Raw genomic sequence first — 19,581 nt, 5'->3', positions numbered from 1 at the left:
CCATTCACCCATCCTTTGACAATGAATCATTAGCAGAGACAAGATAACATCTCTCCCTCTGCCTGCCCTTTAAGCTCCTCTTGCTTTTTAGTTTCTCTTTTTTTTCCTTTTTTCCTCTTCCTTTTCCTTTACAGCTCTGGCAGACTCAGTCAAAGATCAGCAAACAAGAGGAAGGGGAAAGCTGCCTGATGAATGAACCAGGAATGTCTCTTTCCTTTCTCCTGCAAAGCTTCCTCTCTCCAGCTCCTTTCCTTTCCCCACAAATAAAAACTTATTAACACCATAATTGGTTGTGGAACTGGCCCAGGTGGGAAGGAGGATGGCAGCAAGGAAATTGGTGCTAGGTGTCTCAGTGAGGAATCTGTGCTGGGGACATGGCTGGGGCATCAGGTGACAATGCAGTATTATTTATTGAGAGGTATGGATGGATTGGTGTAGTGGGTTGACTCTGGCTGGGTGCCAGACACCCACCAAAGCCACTCTCTTATTCCCCTCCACACCCACCAAAGCCGCTCTCTCATTCCCCTCCACAACTGAACAGAGGAGGAAAAAATATAACAAAAGGTTCATGGGTTGAGATAAGGACCAGGAGAGATCATGCACCAAATACCATCATGGACAAAACAGGCTTGAATCAGAGATATTAATTGAATTTATTGCTAACAAAATCAGAGCAGGAAAATGAGAAGTAAAATAAATCTAAAAAACACCTTCCCCCCACCCCTCCCTCCTTCCCAGCTCTACCTCCTCCCCCAGTGGCAGAGGGAGATGGGGAATGGGGCTTATGGTCAGTTCATCACATGTTGTTTCTGATGCTGCCCAGGGAGAGGAGGCCTTTGCCTGCTCCAACATGGGGTCCCTCCCATGGGAGACACTTCTCAATTAACTTCTCCAATGTGAGCCCATCCTGTGGGCAACAATTCTCCATGAACTGCTGCAACGTGGGTCACTCTCCCATGGGGTGCAGTCCTTCAAGCACAGCTTCCTCCACTGTGAGTCCCCTACAGGGTGATAAGTCCTACCAGCAATCCTGCTCCAGTGTGGGCTCCTCCCTCCACAGGTTTGCAGGTCCCTGCCAAGACCCTGCTCCAGCATGAGTTTCCCACAGGTTTACAGCCTTCTTTCAGGCATCCATCTGCTCCAGCATGGGTCTCCTCCAAGGGCTGCAGGTAGATCTCTGCATCTCCATGGTCCTCCATGGGCTACAGGGGCACAGCTGCTTCACCATGGTCTTCACCACGGGCTGCAGGGGAATCTCAGCTCTGGTGCCTTGAGCACCTCCTGCCCCTCCTTCTCCACAGACCTTGGTGTCTGCAGAGCTGTTCCTCTCACATATTCTTATTGGAATAAATCAGGTGAGACTCCATTTTCTTCATGCAGGAAAAGCTAATTCTTTATTCACACAACTCATTTTTATAGAGTTTTTACAGACCTCGTGTGCAACTTTAATTGGTTAATAGTGTCCTAAGGTGACGTTATGATGCTTGTATCCCCAATTGGGTATTCTGTTCATGCTGGACATTATATTCTGTGCTTTTAAGACTGGCTCTGGAAGAGGAGGCGGGGAGAAGAAGAAGCATGGAGTTTTGTTATCAGCCTGCTCTCACTCCTCCACTGTGGTGTCTGGGCATGGATGGGGCAGAACACGGCGCTCCATTGTTTTTTAGTTGGTTTGGCTAGCTGAGGCAGAGAGGTTCCCTGGACTGTTTTTCTTTCCCTTTTTTTTGGAACTGTTCAAACCTGCTTTGGTCTGGGACCTGGGGAAACACCGAGAGCTCTCACTTTGTAGCCTGCCGGGGCCTACTCCTGGCAGCAGCCTTTTCCAGTGCCAGAGGGACTGATAAGAGAGTGACCACCCACCGGAGAGATTTTCTGAATTTGTCATCTCTTCAGAGCAACAAATTAGTTTTGTCATCTGGTATTGTTCATTTTTTGTGCTGGGGAGTGCTGTGCCTGTTAAATAAACAGGTTTTTTTCCACTTCTCTCTGAGGAAATTCTTCCTGAATTGGTTGGGGGGAGGGGCCATGTGGGTTTGCTTTCTGGGGGGGACTCCTTTTGGAGGTTTTCTCCCAAATTTGCTCTAAACCAGGACAATAGATTTCTTGCCAATTACTCTATTGGTTAGTAAAAGGTATCTTACTTGTCCATCAAATCTCTCTATTCTTAAATTGTTTACATATTTTCTTCACTGATTCTCATGGGATAGATTTAATGTTTATGCAGGTGATAGTTGTTTTTCACCCAGGAATAGATTGTTATATTAACAAACTATTCATACCGGGTTTGTTTCCACATGGGAACTTGCAAAGTGCTAGCTGCATGTAAAAGATGTGACAGGCTAGACAGTGGTCTAACAGAGCAGGCCTGATTTTATGAGGTCTTTCTTTTATATTTTTTCTACCTGACTGCAATATTCCAACAGTCTGCAAAGCTGCTAGAAAACAAACCAGAAACAAAAGCGAAAAGCCTTTTGTAACTAAGGTTCAGTATTATATAACAGGCCATGCAGATTCTGGCATGCAGCCTTCTCTCTTAGGAAATCAAGCAGACTCTTTGTCTGCTTTGCAGCAGGAACTGCTGCTTTTATTGACCAGGTATTGGTGATGAAGAGAGATGGGAAGACTCCGATTTGGTCAGAAGAATCCAAATTTATTGTGGAATACCTATACTTATGTACTATTATAGGAAGGCTAGTAATGTTTTACTACAATGATTGGGTTAATCATCACATAAACAAACATGCATTTTACATCTCTTGCTTGCAGAAGTTGATGTAACTTTCTTTTCTGGTAAATCCTGATTTAATCTTCAGCTTAGTCTTGATTTAATCCTCGAAGTTCTGTTTGCTCTTGCAAAGGCATCCTGTTATCAAATCTCTTATGCTCACCAGGTCCAAAGTCCATCATGTCATGTGCGTCCCAATATCTCCCCATTCTCTTTTCATCCAAAACCACTCCTTTTATTAATTAATCTCTGCACACAATGAAGCAAGCTAGGTATCATGATTAATACAATTATTATCAAGATCATCACATACATATCCATCTTATAAAGAATCTTTTAGCTAAAAACCTAGCCACTAAAGGCTCAGGCTTGATCGTTATAAACTAAAAACATTCCTGATGGCAGCCACAGGGGGGGCATTACTGGATTTAGAAAGGCTGCCAGAAGTATAATTGCACCAAAAGGTTTGATTCTTATACACGGGGTGATAGGGAGAAACATTTAAAAATTTTGGACTGATTACTTCCTGGGTATTTTGAATTAACATAAAAATCCAATTTCACAGAACACAGGAGCTCTAACTCTTGGGGTTCCTAGGGTGTTTCAGGAAGGTAAAGGATCCAATTTGATAAGATTTGATTTGCTTTTAAAATTTTTAGTGTAAATATTAGTGTAAAGTTCTGGAGGAGCTATACCCAGGCAATATGGGGGAAAACTGCAAAGGGCAGTTTTTCTTGCAAACAGCCCCAGCCTCTGGGGGATGATTACAGGTTAAATCTAGAAGCATAAGAGTCTTGGCTCACCTACTGTGTTGTCTGCCTCACAATCCTTTTCCAACTCCCTTGTCAACATTCATCAGCTGGTTTGAACCATGTGGGAATCCATTAGAGAGGAATGGGATGGTGTCCATGGTGGGAGTTGGGCAGATGCCTACAGCAGAGATGAGTGGCTATGCTATAATTCCAATAATAATTCCATTATGGGAGTACTAATTTAATAGGTTGTCATAGTTTTAAGCCCAGCTGCCCAGCTGAAAATTAAGCACCATGGAGCTGCTTGCTTGCTCAACTGCCCCCCCGCCCCCGCCCCATGGAATGGGGATAAGAATCAAAGTAAAACTTGTATGCTGGGATAAAAACAGTTTAATAATTGAAAATAAAGCAAAATACAGTAATAATGGTAAATGATAATAATAATAATGATGATAATCAAAATGGAAAAAAACGTGATACACAATTCAATTGCTCTTCACCCACTGACTGATGTCAGACTATCCTTCCCAAACCCAGATTGGCTGCAATCTATATACCGGGCATGACGTTCTATGGTGTGGAATATCCCTTTGGTCAGTTTGGGTCACCTGTCCCAGCTGTTCTTCCTCCCAGTTTGTTTAGTGAACCTCTTCACTGTCAGAGCATGAGACAAGAAAAAAACCTCCTTGACTTAGGATAAACACAACTTAGTAAAAAACCAAAACATTAGTGCATTATCAACACCATTCTCATTCTGAATCCAAAACAAAGCACTGTAGCAGCTACTGAGAAGAAATTGACTCTATATCATCTGAAACCAGGACAATATCCACCCCTTATTCCATACCATTTATGTCATGCCAAGTTTCACACTTCCCAATGTTCCATCACCTTCACTATTTATCTGTTTTGATAAATATACATAGAGACATCATTCCCTTAGTCTATGGAACACCTCTGCAAATGTTCATAAAATGTCCACCAAAATAAAAAAAAAGTTTGTTGAATTCATTTAGTCTGTGACTTTAGCCTTCATCCTTGGTAACAGTCTTTCAAGCAAGAAAGATGGTGTGAGGTGTTGGATTGCTGCGTGTTGCACATTTGACTCAGTTCCAATTCCAGTGCTGCTGCACTTGTTCAGTTATATCAAAGTTCATTCTTCATTGGTGAGAGTGTGAAGATCAGAGAAAAGTCAGGCTCAGATCCCCAGAACATTTGTAGTTAAGATCCATGCCATGAGGTGCTTAGTGAGGTGAAGTGCACGCAGCTGCCATAAAAGTGGCAGTACACAGTGTTAGACAGTTATTAATATAATACAATTTAATTCATTGGCTGTTCTCACCCAAAATCAAATCTCCTTGAGGCACACCCTGGACTTCCCTATCCTCTCACATTATCCACCAAGTGCACCTGGCTCCTTGTGCAAAAGTAATCCCACAGATGGGTTTGCCTTTGCCTGAGGCAGGAATAATCCTGGATGTTTTCCCCAGCATGTTTTTAATGTGCGCTACAGGAACTTTATCACTTACAATATGTAAAAATTTTGATTGGGCAGGGCCAGCCTTGTTGGCAGATCCTCTGGTATTGACTAACAAGGTGGCCTTTTGTTAAATGTCTATCCCAATATTTGAAGGTCCCACCACTCATTGCTCTCAGTGTAGTCATTAACAATCCATTACATCATTCGATCTTTCCAGAGGTTGGTGTATGATAGGGAATGTGATATACCCACTCAATACTATGTTCTTAGCCCCAAGTGTCTATGAGGTTGTTTTGTAAATGAGTTACATTATCTGATTCAATTCTTTCTGGAGTACCATGTCACCATAAGACTTGCTTTTCAAGGCCGAGGATAGTTTTCTGGGTGGTGGCATGGGGCACAGGATATGTTTCCAGCCATCCAGGTTTCTTCCACAATCATAAGCACATGGCACTTGCCATCACAGGTTTGAGGGAATATGATATAGTCAATCTGCCAAGCCTCTCCATACCACAGAGGCTTTACCTGCTTGGCCTGCTTGATTGCAGTACGTTTCACATTAATTGATAACCTGTGCGACAGTGCCCATGGTTAAGTCCAACCCTCAATAAGGAGCCCACCTATATGTTGCACTTCTTGATGGCCCAAGGTATCATGGGCCCACCAAGCTAGAAATAATTCACCTTTGTGTTGCCAATCCAAGTCCACCTGAGCCACTTCAATCCTAATAGCCTGATTCACCTGCTGGTTGTTCCAATGTTCTTCAGTGGCCCAATGAAGTGACTGCTGGAACCCAGGCTAGCTCTTAGAACTCCGGTGCCACACCAGGAGTGGGGAACTGCCTCGGTATGGGATTTACCAGAGGCAGAGCCTTTAGAGCCACTTGCTCTATGGGGCCAGACACAAGCCACGACAGGGACCGGGCAGAGGAGAAAGGAGAAGGCTCTCTGTCTTGAGGTTCCACAAGGAAGGGTTTATTCCAGGTGAAGGGATCAGAAACAAAGAGCCCTGGGCACTCCTGTGCAAGGGGTTTTGTACAGATACAAATCAGGGGGTGGATACAAACAGCTAACCAATAGAGAATCCTCAGGGGACAAGTGAGGGGATTATATCAAGTGTCTGGGGCCAATTGGGGTAGGAGGGTGGAGAGGATGGGTCACACAGGCCAATGGGGCTTTGAGGAATAGGGGAAATCCAAAAGGCTGTTGCAGCCAGGGAAGGTTTGGGAATAAGAGGCTGGGTTGCCTTGACAGGCAGGCAAAGATCTGGAACAAGGGGCAGGGAATGGTACAAGGGACAGCTTTGAGGGAGGGTAAAACCCAGGGGTAAACCAACTTGGAGAGAACATGAGGGTACAACAGAATGAACCACTTAACAAGGAATCAATAAAATAAATTCGAACTGCAATAGCCCAACTCTCGGGTACATGAGCATTTATATGACGCACCTCCACAACCAAGTTCTCTGCCCTGGCAACAAGATCTTGCCGCAATGCAGCAGCCCAGATGAGTTTACCCCTGTGTTGCCTGTTATTCTGCTTCTATTGCTGCAACCACCCGCAAAGGGCATTTGCCACCATCCATGAGTCAGTATAAAGTACCGACCATTTTTCTTGTTCAGCAATGACTAAGGCCAACTGGATGGCATTCACCTTTGCAAAATGACTCAATTCACATTCTCCTTCAGCAGTTTCTGAGACTTGTCATAGGAGACTCCATACAGCTGCTTTCCATCTCCAATGCTTTCCCACAAGACAGGAGGATCCATCAGTGAACAAGGCATATTGCTTCTCACTTTCTGGTAATTTATTATATAGTGGGGCCTCTTCAGCATGTGTTATCTCCTTCTCTGGCGGCATTTCAAAATCTTTGCCTTCTGGCCAGTCCACTTCTAAGATTCCTGGATGACTGGGGTTTCCTATCCAAGCTTGTTGTGTGATCAGTGTGACCCATTTACTCTATGCAACATCAGTTGCATGATGTATAGAGGAGACCCTCCCTTGGAACATCCAGTCCAACACAGGTAACTGGGGTGCCAGAAGGAGCTGTGATTCAGTACCGACCACCTACGAAGTGGCTCAAACATCTTCATAAGCTGCCAGTATCTCTTTTTTGATTGGAATATGGGGGGCTTCAGATCCTCTGTATCCCCTACTCCAAAAACCTAGAGGTTGATCTTGAGTCTCCCTTGGCACTTTCTGCCAGAGGCTCCAGGTAGGGCCATTCTCCCCAGCTGCAGTAGAGCACATTTTTTACATCTTGCCTTGTTCAGACTGGCCCGAGGGCTACTGCGTGAACTATCTCCTGCTTGATTTGTTCAAAGGCTTGTCATTGCTCAGGGCCCCATTGGAAATCATTCTTCTTCTGGGCCACTTGATAGAGAGGGGTGACAATCAGCCTAATTTGGAATGTGCATTCTCCAAAATCCCACAACACCTAAAAAAGCTTGTGCTTCTTTCTTGGTAGTTGGTGGAGACATCTCTGTTATTTATATTAATAATCTCCATTGGGATCTGGTGATGTCCATCCTTCCATTTTATCCTAAAAACTGGATCTCCTGTGCATGTCCCTTTACCTTACTTTGTTTTATAGCAAACCAGGCTTTTAGAAGGATTAGTTTTATTTTCTTCTCTTTCTCAAAAACTTCTGCTGTATTGCCCCATATAATGATATCATGAAAGTATTGGAGGTGTTCTGGAGCTCCACCCTCTTCCAGTGTAGTCTGTATCAGTCCATGGCAGATGGTCAGGCTGTGTTTCCACCCCTGGGGCAGTTGATTCCAGGTGTACTGGACACCCGTCCAAGTAAAACTAAACCATGATCTGCACTCTGCTGGCAAAGGGATTGAGAAAAACACATTAGTGATATCAATTATGGCACTACTTTGCTGCCTTTGACTTCAGTTCATATTGAAGTTCCAACATGTCTAGTATGGCAGCACTCAGAGGTGGCACAACCTCATTTAGACCACAAGAGTCTACTGTCAGCCTCCATTCTCTGTTAGAATTTTGCACTGGCCATATGGGGCTGTTAAAGGGTGAGCAGGTCCTACTGATCACTCCTTGGCTCTCCAGGTGATGAATTAGTTCATGGATAGAAATTGCAGAGTCTTGATTTGTGCAGTATTGCCTCCGGTGCAGTGTTGGTGGTAGCAATTGGCACCTGCTGTTCTTTAACCTTCAGCAACCCCACAAAAAAGGGATCATTTGAAAGACCAGGCAACGTAGACAATTGTTCAGTGTCCTCCATCTCCATGGCAGCTATAACAATAGCCCACCAATACCCTTTTGGATCCTTTAAAATATCCTCTCCTGAGACAGACTATGCCAAGGATTCATGGAGCCTCTGGTCCAGTCACAAGGGGGTGTTTGTGCCACTCATTCCCAATCAGGCTGATTTCAGCCTCCAATAGAGTCAGCTGTTGGGATCCCCCTGTCACTCCAGAAATACAAATGGATACTGCCCCTGCATAGCTTGATGGCATTGGGGTACACTGTGCACCAGTGTCTATTAAAGCCTTGTAGTCCTCTGGGGCTGCTGTGCCAGGCCATTGAATACACACATTCCAGTAAACCCAGTAATGCCTCTCCTCCACCTAGCTGGAGGCAGGGCCCCTCTAATACTGATCACAAGGTTCCCTGCTAAGATCTTCTAGAAATGGACTATAACTTCTCTCCACAGAGTCAGTAGTATGATCAGACCTTCCATTCTGCCTGGAAAACTGTCCACTGGAGACTGGAGCAGCAACTTTCCTGGAAAAAAAAACATTTGTGGCTGTTTTCCCTGCAATTACCTTCACCCGTGCATCTAGGATTGAGGGGGTTGTTCGTCCCACTTCCTCATATCCTCTCTGTGGTCCTGTAGGTAAAACCACAGAGTAGCCCATGGTGTATACCTTCTATATCCTCTCTCTTGAGCAAGAGGATGCCTGCTGTCAGTTGTTGAAATATGGACCCGTACAGGTAGGGAATAGAACATATCCTCTCTGAATTGCTGGAACTCCTGAGTCAGTTTATCTGACAGCTTCTCCACAGCCTCAACAACACAGGAAGGTATACTGTCTTCGTATTCCCAGAGCTGCCAAATCGTATCACCCACTGTTGGTGGTGTGTGGTATTTTCAGGGTCCTCCCATGGCAGGAAGGAAATGATGAATCTGACTCCATGTTCTTAGAAGGCTAATTTATTATTTTATGGTATTATATTATATTATAATATTATAGAATGCTATACTAAAACTATACTAAAGAATAGAGAAAGGATACTTACAGAAGGCTTAGCAAGATACTAATGAAAAACCCATGACTCGCCAGAGCCTTGACACAGGTGGACTGTGATTGGTCATTAAGTAAAAAACAATTCACATGTTGGATAAACAATCTCCAACCACATTTCAAAGCAGCAAAACACAGGAGAAGCAATCAGATAATTATAGTTTTAACTTTTCTCTGAGGCTTCTCAGCTTCCCAGGAGAAGAAATCCTGGCAAAGGGATTTTTCAGAAAATATGACAGTGACAGTGGTGCATCATCTTTCCAGAGTAATATTTTCAAGGGGTTTCATGCACTGTTGGTGCACTCCATAAATTTCTGCCACATGGGTCACTGACATAAGACATCATCTGGATCCATCGGGAGCTGTGCATTGTCCGAGTCAAAATAGATAATTTCTTCCATGGCAAATTCCCTCAGGTATTGAATACCTTTATTGCAGTCCATTTGCCTGAGTGACATGGAATATCATTTCTATAGGGATACCTTGCCCTCACACTTGATAAGAGTCACCTCCAGAGACTAAAGACTTGTGTCTTTTTTCCCATTGCTTTGTCAATGTCTGGTTCCTTAGGAAGTGATCCCAGCTGCTTGGCTTCCTTACCCTCTAATTTCACACTGTTGACCCTGTTGTCCCAGCACCAGAGCAGCCAGGAAGTAATATGCTCATATGGATGACGGCTGAAATCTTCTACTTCCTGCAGCTCACTCAGGGATAGGGATCGAGTGGTGGTTGTCTCTTCTGTATCCTCTTCCAGTTCCTGTGATGGCCGTGATGATGGCCCTGAAAATCACCCTTGTGATGGTTCTGCTTCATCATCCTCTTTGCTGTCCTTGTCCTCCTTGACTGTCTTTGCTGAAGCTTTTTTACAGGGTGACTTTTGTGTACATTTCTTCTGCTTCTGTACAGGGGCAACTGACAACCAGCACATGTTGATTCGCAGTTTCAGTGACTTCAGTGGCATGGGTATAGTGTGTTTGCATCAAAATATTTTAAGTAAATATGAATTAGATTGCACATGATGAATGCAATTGGTTGAGTTCAGGTTTGTGGTCATAAAAGTGCTAGTACTTCTTTCATTACATTTTCTCTCCCCTGTCAATTTGTGGCATGAGAGTGGCTTTGGTGAGTGTCTGGCATTCAGTCATGGTCAGCTTACCACAGGCATGGACTTGGACTATGATTCCCAGAATACCAGAAGTTCTGTCTGCTGAGCCCTACTCTGCTGCCTCTGCCAGGGCTTGGTGGTCAGACTCTGGGCCTCCCCAACCCAAATATCAAGGCAAAGGTTGAACTGTGGCCCTTGCAACTGGTATCTCTTGGTGCCGTAGTGGAACACATAGTGCTTGGATGGATGAAGTGGAGCACATGTCTTGATGGACAAGGTGGAGCACATGGTGCCCTGATGGACAAGATGGAGCAAATGCATTCTCCTTGTTCAGCTTAGTCACATCAGATGAGGTCCTGGAGGGCAGCATGACAGTGGAGGGTGCCTGCTCAAGTCTGGGGGTAGGATATGGTCTCTGTTTCATCATAAGTAGATAAGAGTGTTCTTCAGTAAGCAAATATCTGAGCACTTGACAGTGACATATTCCTCCTCATAACTGCCTTTTGAGGTAGGGAAGTGTGTCCCAACCTTGTGAGTGGGAAGCTGGGGCAAGAAAAGCCCAAGTGAAGTTACAGATTTTCTCTGACCTTGTTTTCCTGGCAGAGAGCAGGATCATCAAGGACACCACAACAGAGGAAGGACTGGAGTTGGGCCACCACAGGTCCTTCTTTATCAATCCTACATTGGGATACACAAGACAGATGATGGACTTTGGACCTGGTTAGCATAAGATATTTGATAATCAGGATGCCTTGGCAAGAATAAACAGCTTTGAAGATTTCAAGAAGATTAAATCAGACTGACTTACCGGAAAGGAAAATTACATCAAGACTTCTGCAAGCAAGAGATATTGTAAAATGAATAAGTTTGTTTATGTGATGACTAACCCAATCATTGTAGTAAAACATTACTACCCTTCCTAAAATAGTATATAAGCATAGGTAGTCCACATTAAATTTAGATTCTGACCATCTCTCAGTCTCCCTGTCTGTCTCATCATTGCTGATAATACTAACTCCACTTTATTGCTTTGAGTTCCACATTATATTCTTTACTAAAGAATAGCAAAAATAAAAAAGGTGAGTATATATTTTATTTGTAGCCCGGCTTAATGCCATGCTCACAAGCTAAACACTCCAGGAGTGAATTTCTAGACTACTGCCTGTTTATATTTGTCCCTAATTTATATTTTTTTTCCTTGTTCTTGTGTTTAAAATAATTTTGTGGGTTTCTACAAAGAATCTGTGAACTGTTTTGGAGAACTTACTTAATAGTATGTGCCTTGGGCTTAGATAACATTTTCCAAACATCTCAGCAGAAAGATGAACTGGGGGGAAAAACCTGTTGTATGTCTTGAAAACCCTGCCTGAAATTTTGGCTAATATGAGGTAAACACTGATGGACCATGTGCTCATTGAAATGCTGTAAACATCATTTTCAAAGCAAACAAACAGCTCTTTGCTGAAAACAGAAGAGAGTGAAGACAAAATTTTCAGAGCAATGATAATTCTTTGAATTACTGTTCAGGTTTAAAGGACAGGTGTCTGGCAAGGAAGGCGGGAACCTCCCTTAGAATGGAAAATGTGACTCCCTTCCCTCTGAATTGTTATAACTTTGAAATTATGAGGCTTTCAGGCAAAGACATGGGAAAAGGAATAACAATTCTTTACTAGCCTGTATATATATGTATGTATAACAAGACAAGCAACAACAATGGCAGCAACAACAACAAACAAAAACAGAAACCTAATAACAGCCTTCTCTCAGCTGTCAAGCACTTTCCCCTTTGGTGTAGCTATGGTCACAGCCGGTAGGGGCATGGTTGGCTCCTGGATGGGCAGGGCAGGTGCAATGGTTCCCCCAAGACTGCAGGGGGCACTCGGGTGCTAGCTCAGCCATCTCTCTGCATGTGGGTGATGCCTTAAGTTTTTAGCTTTTATATTTTTTAGATTCTGTACTGCATTAGTGTATAACTGAACTCTATATAGAAGGCTAGTTAGCTTTCTTCACATTTTGGTCAGACTAAACAAACCTTCTGGGCCTGGGAACCAAGGTCACACCATTTGCCTCAGACCCCAGAAAGTATAAACAAAAGAGAATCAGGGGGAGAAGCTGTCTTGGTTTGTAAAGACAGGTGTCTGCTAAAGAAGGCAGGAGTCTCCCTTGAAATGGAAAATGTAAACTCCCACTCTCTGAATTATTATAATCTTGAAATTAAGGGGCTCTCAGGCAAAGATATGGGGATAGGAATAACAGTTCTTTATTAGTGAAACAATAAAAATAAAACAAAAATGCAGTAATACAAAACAACACCGACGGAGTCAGAATGCAACCTGACACCCTGTTGGTCAGGGTTTTGGTAGCAGTCCCATTAAATGGTGGCTGCAGTCCTTCTGGAGTGACAGATGTGGTTCTGTTGAAGCAGTGATCCTGTAGAAGGGTGGAGTTTTCCTCTGAAGGTCTGGTGGTAGTGTAGATGGGCCTGGTCTTCCTCTGGGAATCCAGTGGAAAAGAAAGCTGCTTCTCTGGGAATCCAGTGGAAAAGGCTGACTGTGGTGTTCCAAATTTCAGATTATATCCAGGTAGGAATGCTTGGCTCCTCCCTCTGTGCAGAGCATCTCACAATGGAATAATGTAACTTTATCAGTCATGCAGTGAGACTCAATGGACCATTAACAGAAGATATCTCCCCAGAGGGAGGATTGGTTGTGGAAGACATAAAGAAAAACCGCCCCACCTGGTTTTAACAGGTGGCCCAATTAACAGAAGATAACTGCCCCACCTCTAACAGATGGCAATAGAATACACACCCCAGCCACATATTGCATTTCCAACCCAAGACATTATGCACCCCTTATTCTATTACCATCTGCATCATACCCAAAATCAATAAACTCAACAAAATGAAACCTTACACATGGTTCTCACTTAGGACCAGGTTTCCCTGTGGTACTCAACGGGCTTCACCATCTTTCTGCATTACCCACCAAGTGTAACCAGGTCCTTGAGCAAAAACAATCCCACTGATGGGTTTGTCTTTGCCTGAGGTGGGACTAATCCAAACAGTCTTTCCTAAAATACCTTTCATGTGTACCACAGGGACTTTATCTCCATCCACTGTGTGCAAGGGTTCAGACTCGGCAGGACCAGCTTGATTGATGGACCCTCGGGTGTTGACCATCCAGGTGGCTTTTGCTAAGTTCATTTCCCAATTTCTAAAAGTTCCCCACGAAGTGGCTTCAGGGTAGTCTTAAGCAGTCCGATGCACCATTCAACTTTCCCGGCAGCTGGTGCATGATAAGGGATATGATATATCCATTCAATATCATGTTCTCTCCATTTGCTCCATGTGGTGTTAGTGGTGTGGTGGGTAGAGGGAACCTTTCCTTTAAACATCCACCCCAGAACCAGTCGTCAGGGTGCCTGGAGGAGTTGTGCTTCCATGCCAATCACCTCCGAGGCAGCTTGAACTCCTTCATAGGCAGCCAAGATTTCCTTCTCTGTGGGAATGTAGTTGGCTTCTGATCCTCTGTAACTTCAGCTCCAAAATCCCAGTGGTCAGCCTCAAGTCTCCCCAGGCACCTTCTGCCAAAGGCTCCAGGACAAGCCATTGTTCCCGGCTGCAGAGTAGAGAACATTCTTCACCTCTGGTCTCATCCTGACTGGGCCAAGGGCTACTGCATGAACGATCTCCTGCTTGATCTGGGCAAAGGCTTGTTGCTGTTCAGGGCCCCAGTGGAAATCGCTCTTCTTGTGGGTAACCAGGTAGAGAGGGCTCACAATCTGGCTGTACTCGGGAATGTGCATTCTCCAAAAACCTATGGCACTTAAGAAAGCCTGTGTTTCCTTCTTGCTGGTTGGTGGAGACATCGCAGCAATCTTGTTGATGACCTCAGTGGGAATCTGACGCCATCCATCTTGCCACTTTACTCCCAGGAACTGGATCTCTCAGACAGGTCCCTTGACTTTGCTCTTCTTGATGGCGAAGCTGGCTTCCCATAGAATCTGGATGATCCTCTCTCCTTTCTCAAATATTTCCATTGCCGTGTTCCTCCACACAATGATGTCATTGATATACTGCAGATGTTCTGGAGCTTCACCCTTTTCCAGTGCAGCCTGGATCAGTCCATGGCAGATGGTGAGACTGTGCTTCTACCCCTGGGGCAGTCGGTTCCAAGTGTATTGCATGCCCCTCCCAGTGAAAGCAAACTGAGGCCTGCATTCTGTTGCCAGAGGAATGGAGAAAAATGTGTTGGCAATGTCAATAGTGGCATACCACTTTGCTGCCTTGCACTCCAGCTCATACTGGAATTCCAGCATGTCCAGCACGGCAGTGCTCAGTGGCGGTCACTTCATTCAAGCCACAATAGTCCACAGTCAATCTCCATTCTTTGTCAGATTTGCGCACAGGCCAAATGGAGCTGTTAAAGAGTGAGTGGGCCTTACTGACCACCCCTTAGCTCTCCAGCTCACGGATCATTTTGTGGATGGGGATCATGATCCGATACTGCCAGTGCTGAACCTTTGATGTGGAAATTGGTACTCATTGCTCTTCCACTCTCAGGAGTCCTACTGCAGATGGGTTTTCTGATAGTCCAGGCAAGGTGTTCAATTGCTTAATGTCCTCTGCCTCTGCAGCAGCTATTCCAAAAGTCCATCTGTGTCCCTTTGGGTCTTTGTAATAGCCATTCCAGAGGAAATCTATGCCTAGAATACACGGGGCCTCTGGGCCGGTCACAATAGGATGTTTCTGCCACTCCTTCCCAGTCAGGCTCACCTCAGCTTCCAACAGGGTCAATTGCTGCAATCCCCCTGTCACCCCAGCAATGGAAACAGGTTCCACCTGTCGTTATAGAGCACAACAGCACAAAGTACCACGACTCCATCAGAAGGGTGCAAGAGAGATTTATTACAGCAACATGTTGCTTTTATACTTTTTCAAGATATTTACATTCACTCAACATACACATTCACTGTCCATTGGTTATAAGAAAGAAACAAAGTTCTCAGTAGGTGATCAAGGAGCCACATCATTCTGTGAGCCAGCTAGAGTCCGTATCTTTTAACTTTCTCTCCTTCATCACATCTCCATGGCAACAACCTTGGTGTCTTCCTCAGGAGAGATACGGGGCTTTCCTTATCATCAGGAAGCCTTTGCTGGCTCACAAGAACAGCACAGAATGTCCTTTCCTACAATTGCCCCTTTTTGTATTTGACCCACAAATACAACTGCTAAGGACTTCTGCAGGGCCCTTGCAAAAATCCAAGCAGACAGAGGATCTGTTCTTCATTCACTTACAGATAACCAACTTCTACCAACTCCGCAACATACACCCTCACAATCTTAACGTTCATATACAAACAAGGCACATAAAAACAGATCTTCAAATACCGTTACAGACCTCGCAATTTCTGGACGACACATTTGTAGCAGAATGACACCTTCACCTCTAATCAAATAACTTTCTCCCACACAGAATCAGAGACCAAGTCATCTGCCTAGTCACCACTTAGAACCAAGTAGCATCCACTTAACTTTACAACTGGTTGCTGCTATCATACTGGGCAACCAACCTAGTTGCTTAAAGTGTGGACTTCAGCTACTAATTCAATCCCTATGCAACGGCAACACTTCTCCCTTAGGTACATCAAGTTCCCCTATTTTGGGATCGTCGGTGCCCTGCAAAAGGAAATGGTACAAGACACATTTCTCAGTACTACCAACCTCTCTATAGGAGAATTCAAGGAAAAGAAGCAAAAGTAACATCCACTAACCTAAATTTTGGATTTTCAGCATAAGCCTATAACTCCCTTTACTCTGTCTCGAATTACCATCTTTTACCACACATTCTTTGAGGGTCCATGCTTCCATCCACCTAATAACCAACACAATTACCTACTCATTTTGCTCCCACTGTAGAACCACCCATCTGGTCCTTTCCTGTGTGCCCCAAATAAGGTTTAACACAACAGGCAGAGACCCAACAAGGGTCATTTTCAGTTAAAACACATGCATATCCTCTTCCCCATGTTACTAATTCCTCTGGGCCAGTCCACTTTCCCATGGTTAAATCTTTTACCCATACCTTAATACCTTTCTGAAAGTTTGGCTGTTTTGAATTCAAAGACGAAAAATGATAGAATATAGGAGACACCTTTAAGTCAGGCAAAGGATGCAGAAAGTTTAACACATAAACGGCTTTGTCTAATTTCACTTGTGGCGACTCCCTCTGCATTCCCCCTTTTTGTTTTTGTACCTGGTGCTTCAACACACCATGAGCACGTTCAATAATTTCTTGGCCTGTCAAAGCATGAGGGCTACCAGTAGAATGACCAACACCACAGGCACGAAAAAACACCTGCAATTTCTTTGAAACATATGCCGGGCCATTATCCGTCTTTACATGTGATGGAACACCTAAGATGGAAAAGGCGTGGCAAAAATGATGAATAACATCCTGAGCTGTTTCACCTACCAATGCTGAGGCAACCATGGCATGAGAAAAGGTGTCAATTGTAGCGTGAACATACTTTAGACAGCCAAATTCAGGCATTTTTGTAACATCTGTTTGCCATTCTTGCAAAGGCAGTAAGCCTCTAGGATTAGTACCGTAATATTGTGAAACATGAGACATATGACAATCAGGGCAAGAAGAAATAATTGACTTTGCTTCACTATGTGATAATTTAAATTGCTGCCATAGTGCCTGAGCACCCTGATGAAAAAATTGGTGAGATAGAACAGCTTTCTGTAACACATTAGGCACCGTTTTCACTGCTGAGGCAGCCACAAGGGAATCCACATTGGCATTACCTTCAACAAAGAATCCAGGTAGCGATGTATGGCTACCAATATGCATAATAAAATAAGAATACTTTCGATTACAAATAACGGTCCACAATTTCAACAACATAACAAATAATGGTTTCTCCTTTACATTATACAACACAGCTTGATCCAACTGCTTCACTAAATTAGCAACATAAACAGAATCAGTAACTATATTTATGGAACTAGGAAATAAGGTAAAGGCCAAGAGTACGGCACAAAGTTCAATTAACTGAGGAGACCCTTGTTGAACCATTACTTCATATTCCCAGCGGTTATCTTTCTTCCAGGCTACAGCAGCTTTTCCAGTTCTTCCTGATCCATCTGTAAAAACTGTTGCACCTTCCACTGGCACAGAAGAGCAAAGTTGTTTCCCCTGAAAAGGAATCCTCTTAGTGAAATTCAAAATAGGATGAGAAGATAAATGATATGCTATTTGACCTGTAAAGGAAGATAAAGCAGATTGCAGCTCATGATTGTTTTGAAAACACCACTCAAAACACCATTGTGATACCAGTATGACAATAGTTACAGGATCACGGCCCAAAATTTCATGGCAGCATCTGCGACCTTTGATAATGATGTCTGCAAAAAGCTCATACAGACCTGGAGCTGTTTTTCGGGATTGAAAGACAAAAATATCCACTCCAAAATATGCAATTTGTCTTCCCATTTATCATTCCATTAACACAACAATCCCCATGGTATTTCATCATCTTTCAAAATAAATAATTGCACACCAACAGAAACATCTATCCTGGTAACAAATTTGCATGTCAAGGCCAATTCAACTTCTTCTACAGCCTTTTATGCTGCAGCGGTCAAATGTCTCTCATTGGTAGAGGAAGTGATCCCTGACAGTAAGTCAAACAAAGGTTGCAGTTGATGATTAGTTATCCCCAAGTATGGCCTAAGACAACCTATTGCACCAACTAATTTCTGTACGTCAGCAGCGGTTTTAATTTCAATGTCCAGTTTTACAGGTTGAGGCGCAATTTGTGTATTGGTGATTATCAACCCCAAATATTTCCAAGGCATCTGCCTTTGAACTTTCTCCGGGGCAATAACCAAACCAACTAGAGTGTACACACCGGCCAGCAGTTTGAGGGCATTGGGTCTTCACATGCCCCGATTCTTCACAAGCAGAACATCTGTGTGAGGACTTCATGACTGTTGCCAAAGCAGCCATTTTATGCTCAACCGAACCAACCTTTGAGCAAGCAACTACAAGATCAGACAGCGAGGGATCTCCTGGTAAAGAATCAATAATTCTCCTGCAATCGTCATTCGCGTTTTCTCGTGCTAGCTGTCTGCATAAAATTTGCCTCAACTTATCATCTTCTACTTGCTTCTCAGGGGCTGCAGCAACCCTCTCCACAAACTGCAGAAAAGGTTCCTTCACCCCTTGCTGGATGGTAATATACCTTGGTTTAGGAGCTGCCACCTCCCTTGTTTTAAGTAAGGTGCTCATACCCAGCTGCTGGGCCTGTGCAAGAACCAGGGGGTCCCATCTTGCCTGGAAATCCAGGTTAGAGAACGGTCCATTGCCCAGCAAGGCATCAACTCCCACAGCATGACATGGATCGTGCTGAGGTAACTGCATATTGTCCAATGCTACTCTTTCAACCATTTGTTTCCATGTAGCTTGAAACACACCATACTGCACTGACTGAAACAGAATCGTAGCAAGGTGAACAATATCATAAGGTGCAAGTACATCAGCATTTAGAACATGAATCACTTGCATCACCTGAGAAGAGTTAACACCACACTGGTCTACTTTTGACTGAAGGTCCTGTACAACCCTCCATGCAAAAACCTTGCTATCTTGTTGTCCTGAATTAGGAGCAGCTTTGTAAACAGGAAAAGCCACAGGCCCACCAGAAGAAGCAGCAGCAGCCATCTCCATCCTTTTAGGTGGACCTATTTTCTCTAACAAATTCCAATCTCCCACTTCAGCTGCTTTCATTCTTACATGCTCCCAAAATTGCAAAGGGTGTCGAGGAGTCACAGCCACCTGGCAGAGAGGCAGAGTCCAAGAAACAGCAGGCCTGGATCTGCTACGAGGTCTAACAGAAACACATTCCTGCATCTTTTTTGGTGTACTTATAACCAGCAGTTCATCATCAGAACTATCAGTAGACAAAGAAGGACACAATGATAAAGATTGCATTTGTTCAACCAGTCCAGGAGGGAGGGGGGGGGCAGACAGGCTCAACGGGAGGTGGAGTGAAGGCAGACGACTCGAAGGAGAGGAGGGCAGAGGAGGGGTGGATGGCTCAAGGGAAAGTGGGGGGGGGGGGGGGGGGGGGAGCTGCTTCGAACCACGGGAGGATGGGGGAGGAGCAGCCGACTGAGGGGAGGGGGAGGGGGGAGCAAACGGCCCAGGGAGAGACAGAAGGGCCAATGACCCAGCCT

At 44.2% G+C, this 19,581-nt stretch overlaps 1 protein-coding gene across 4 annotated transcripts in view; it reads left to right on the top strand.

Moving 5' to 3' along the window:
• The window catches only part of LOC118701491 (CBP80/20-dependent translation initiation factor-like), a 442,809-nt gene that overhangs the window by 407,982 nt on the left and 15,246 nt on the right, over window positions 1-19,581 (top strand). The window contains exon 11 of one of the 4 annotated variants that reach the window (XM_036406132.1): window positions 10,938-11,315. The exons of the other annotated variants lie outside the window; for them this stretch is intronic. Within the exon in view, the coding sequence (XP_036262025.1) occupies window positions 10,938-11,039 (102 nt within the window). The 3' untranslated portion in view covers window positions 11,040-11,315. Of the gene's footprint in view, window positions 1-10,937; window positions 11,316-19,581 lie in introns of those variants that run through there. 4 annotated transcript variants of the gene reach the window in all.

This window comes from Molothrus ater, chromosome W (assembly GCF_012460135.2).
Source record: "Molothrus ater isolate BHLD 08-10-18 breed brown headed cowbird chromosome W, BPBGC_Mater_1.1, whole genome shotgun sequence".
NCBI lineage: Eukaryota > Metazoa > Chordata > Aves > Passeriformes > Icteridae > Molothrus > Molothrus ater.
The sequence above is the reverse complement of the archived record's forward strand: the minus strand, read 5'-3'. Positions and strand labels throughout refer to the sequence as shown.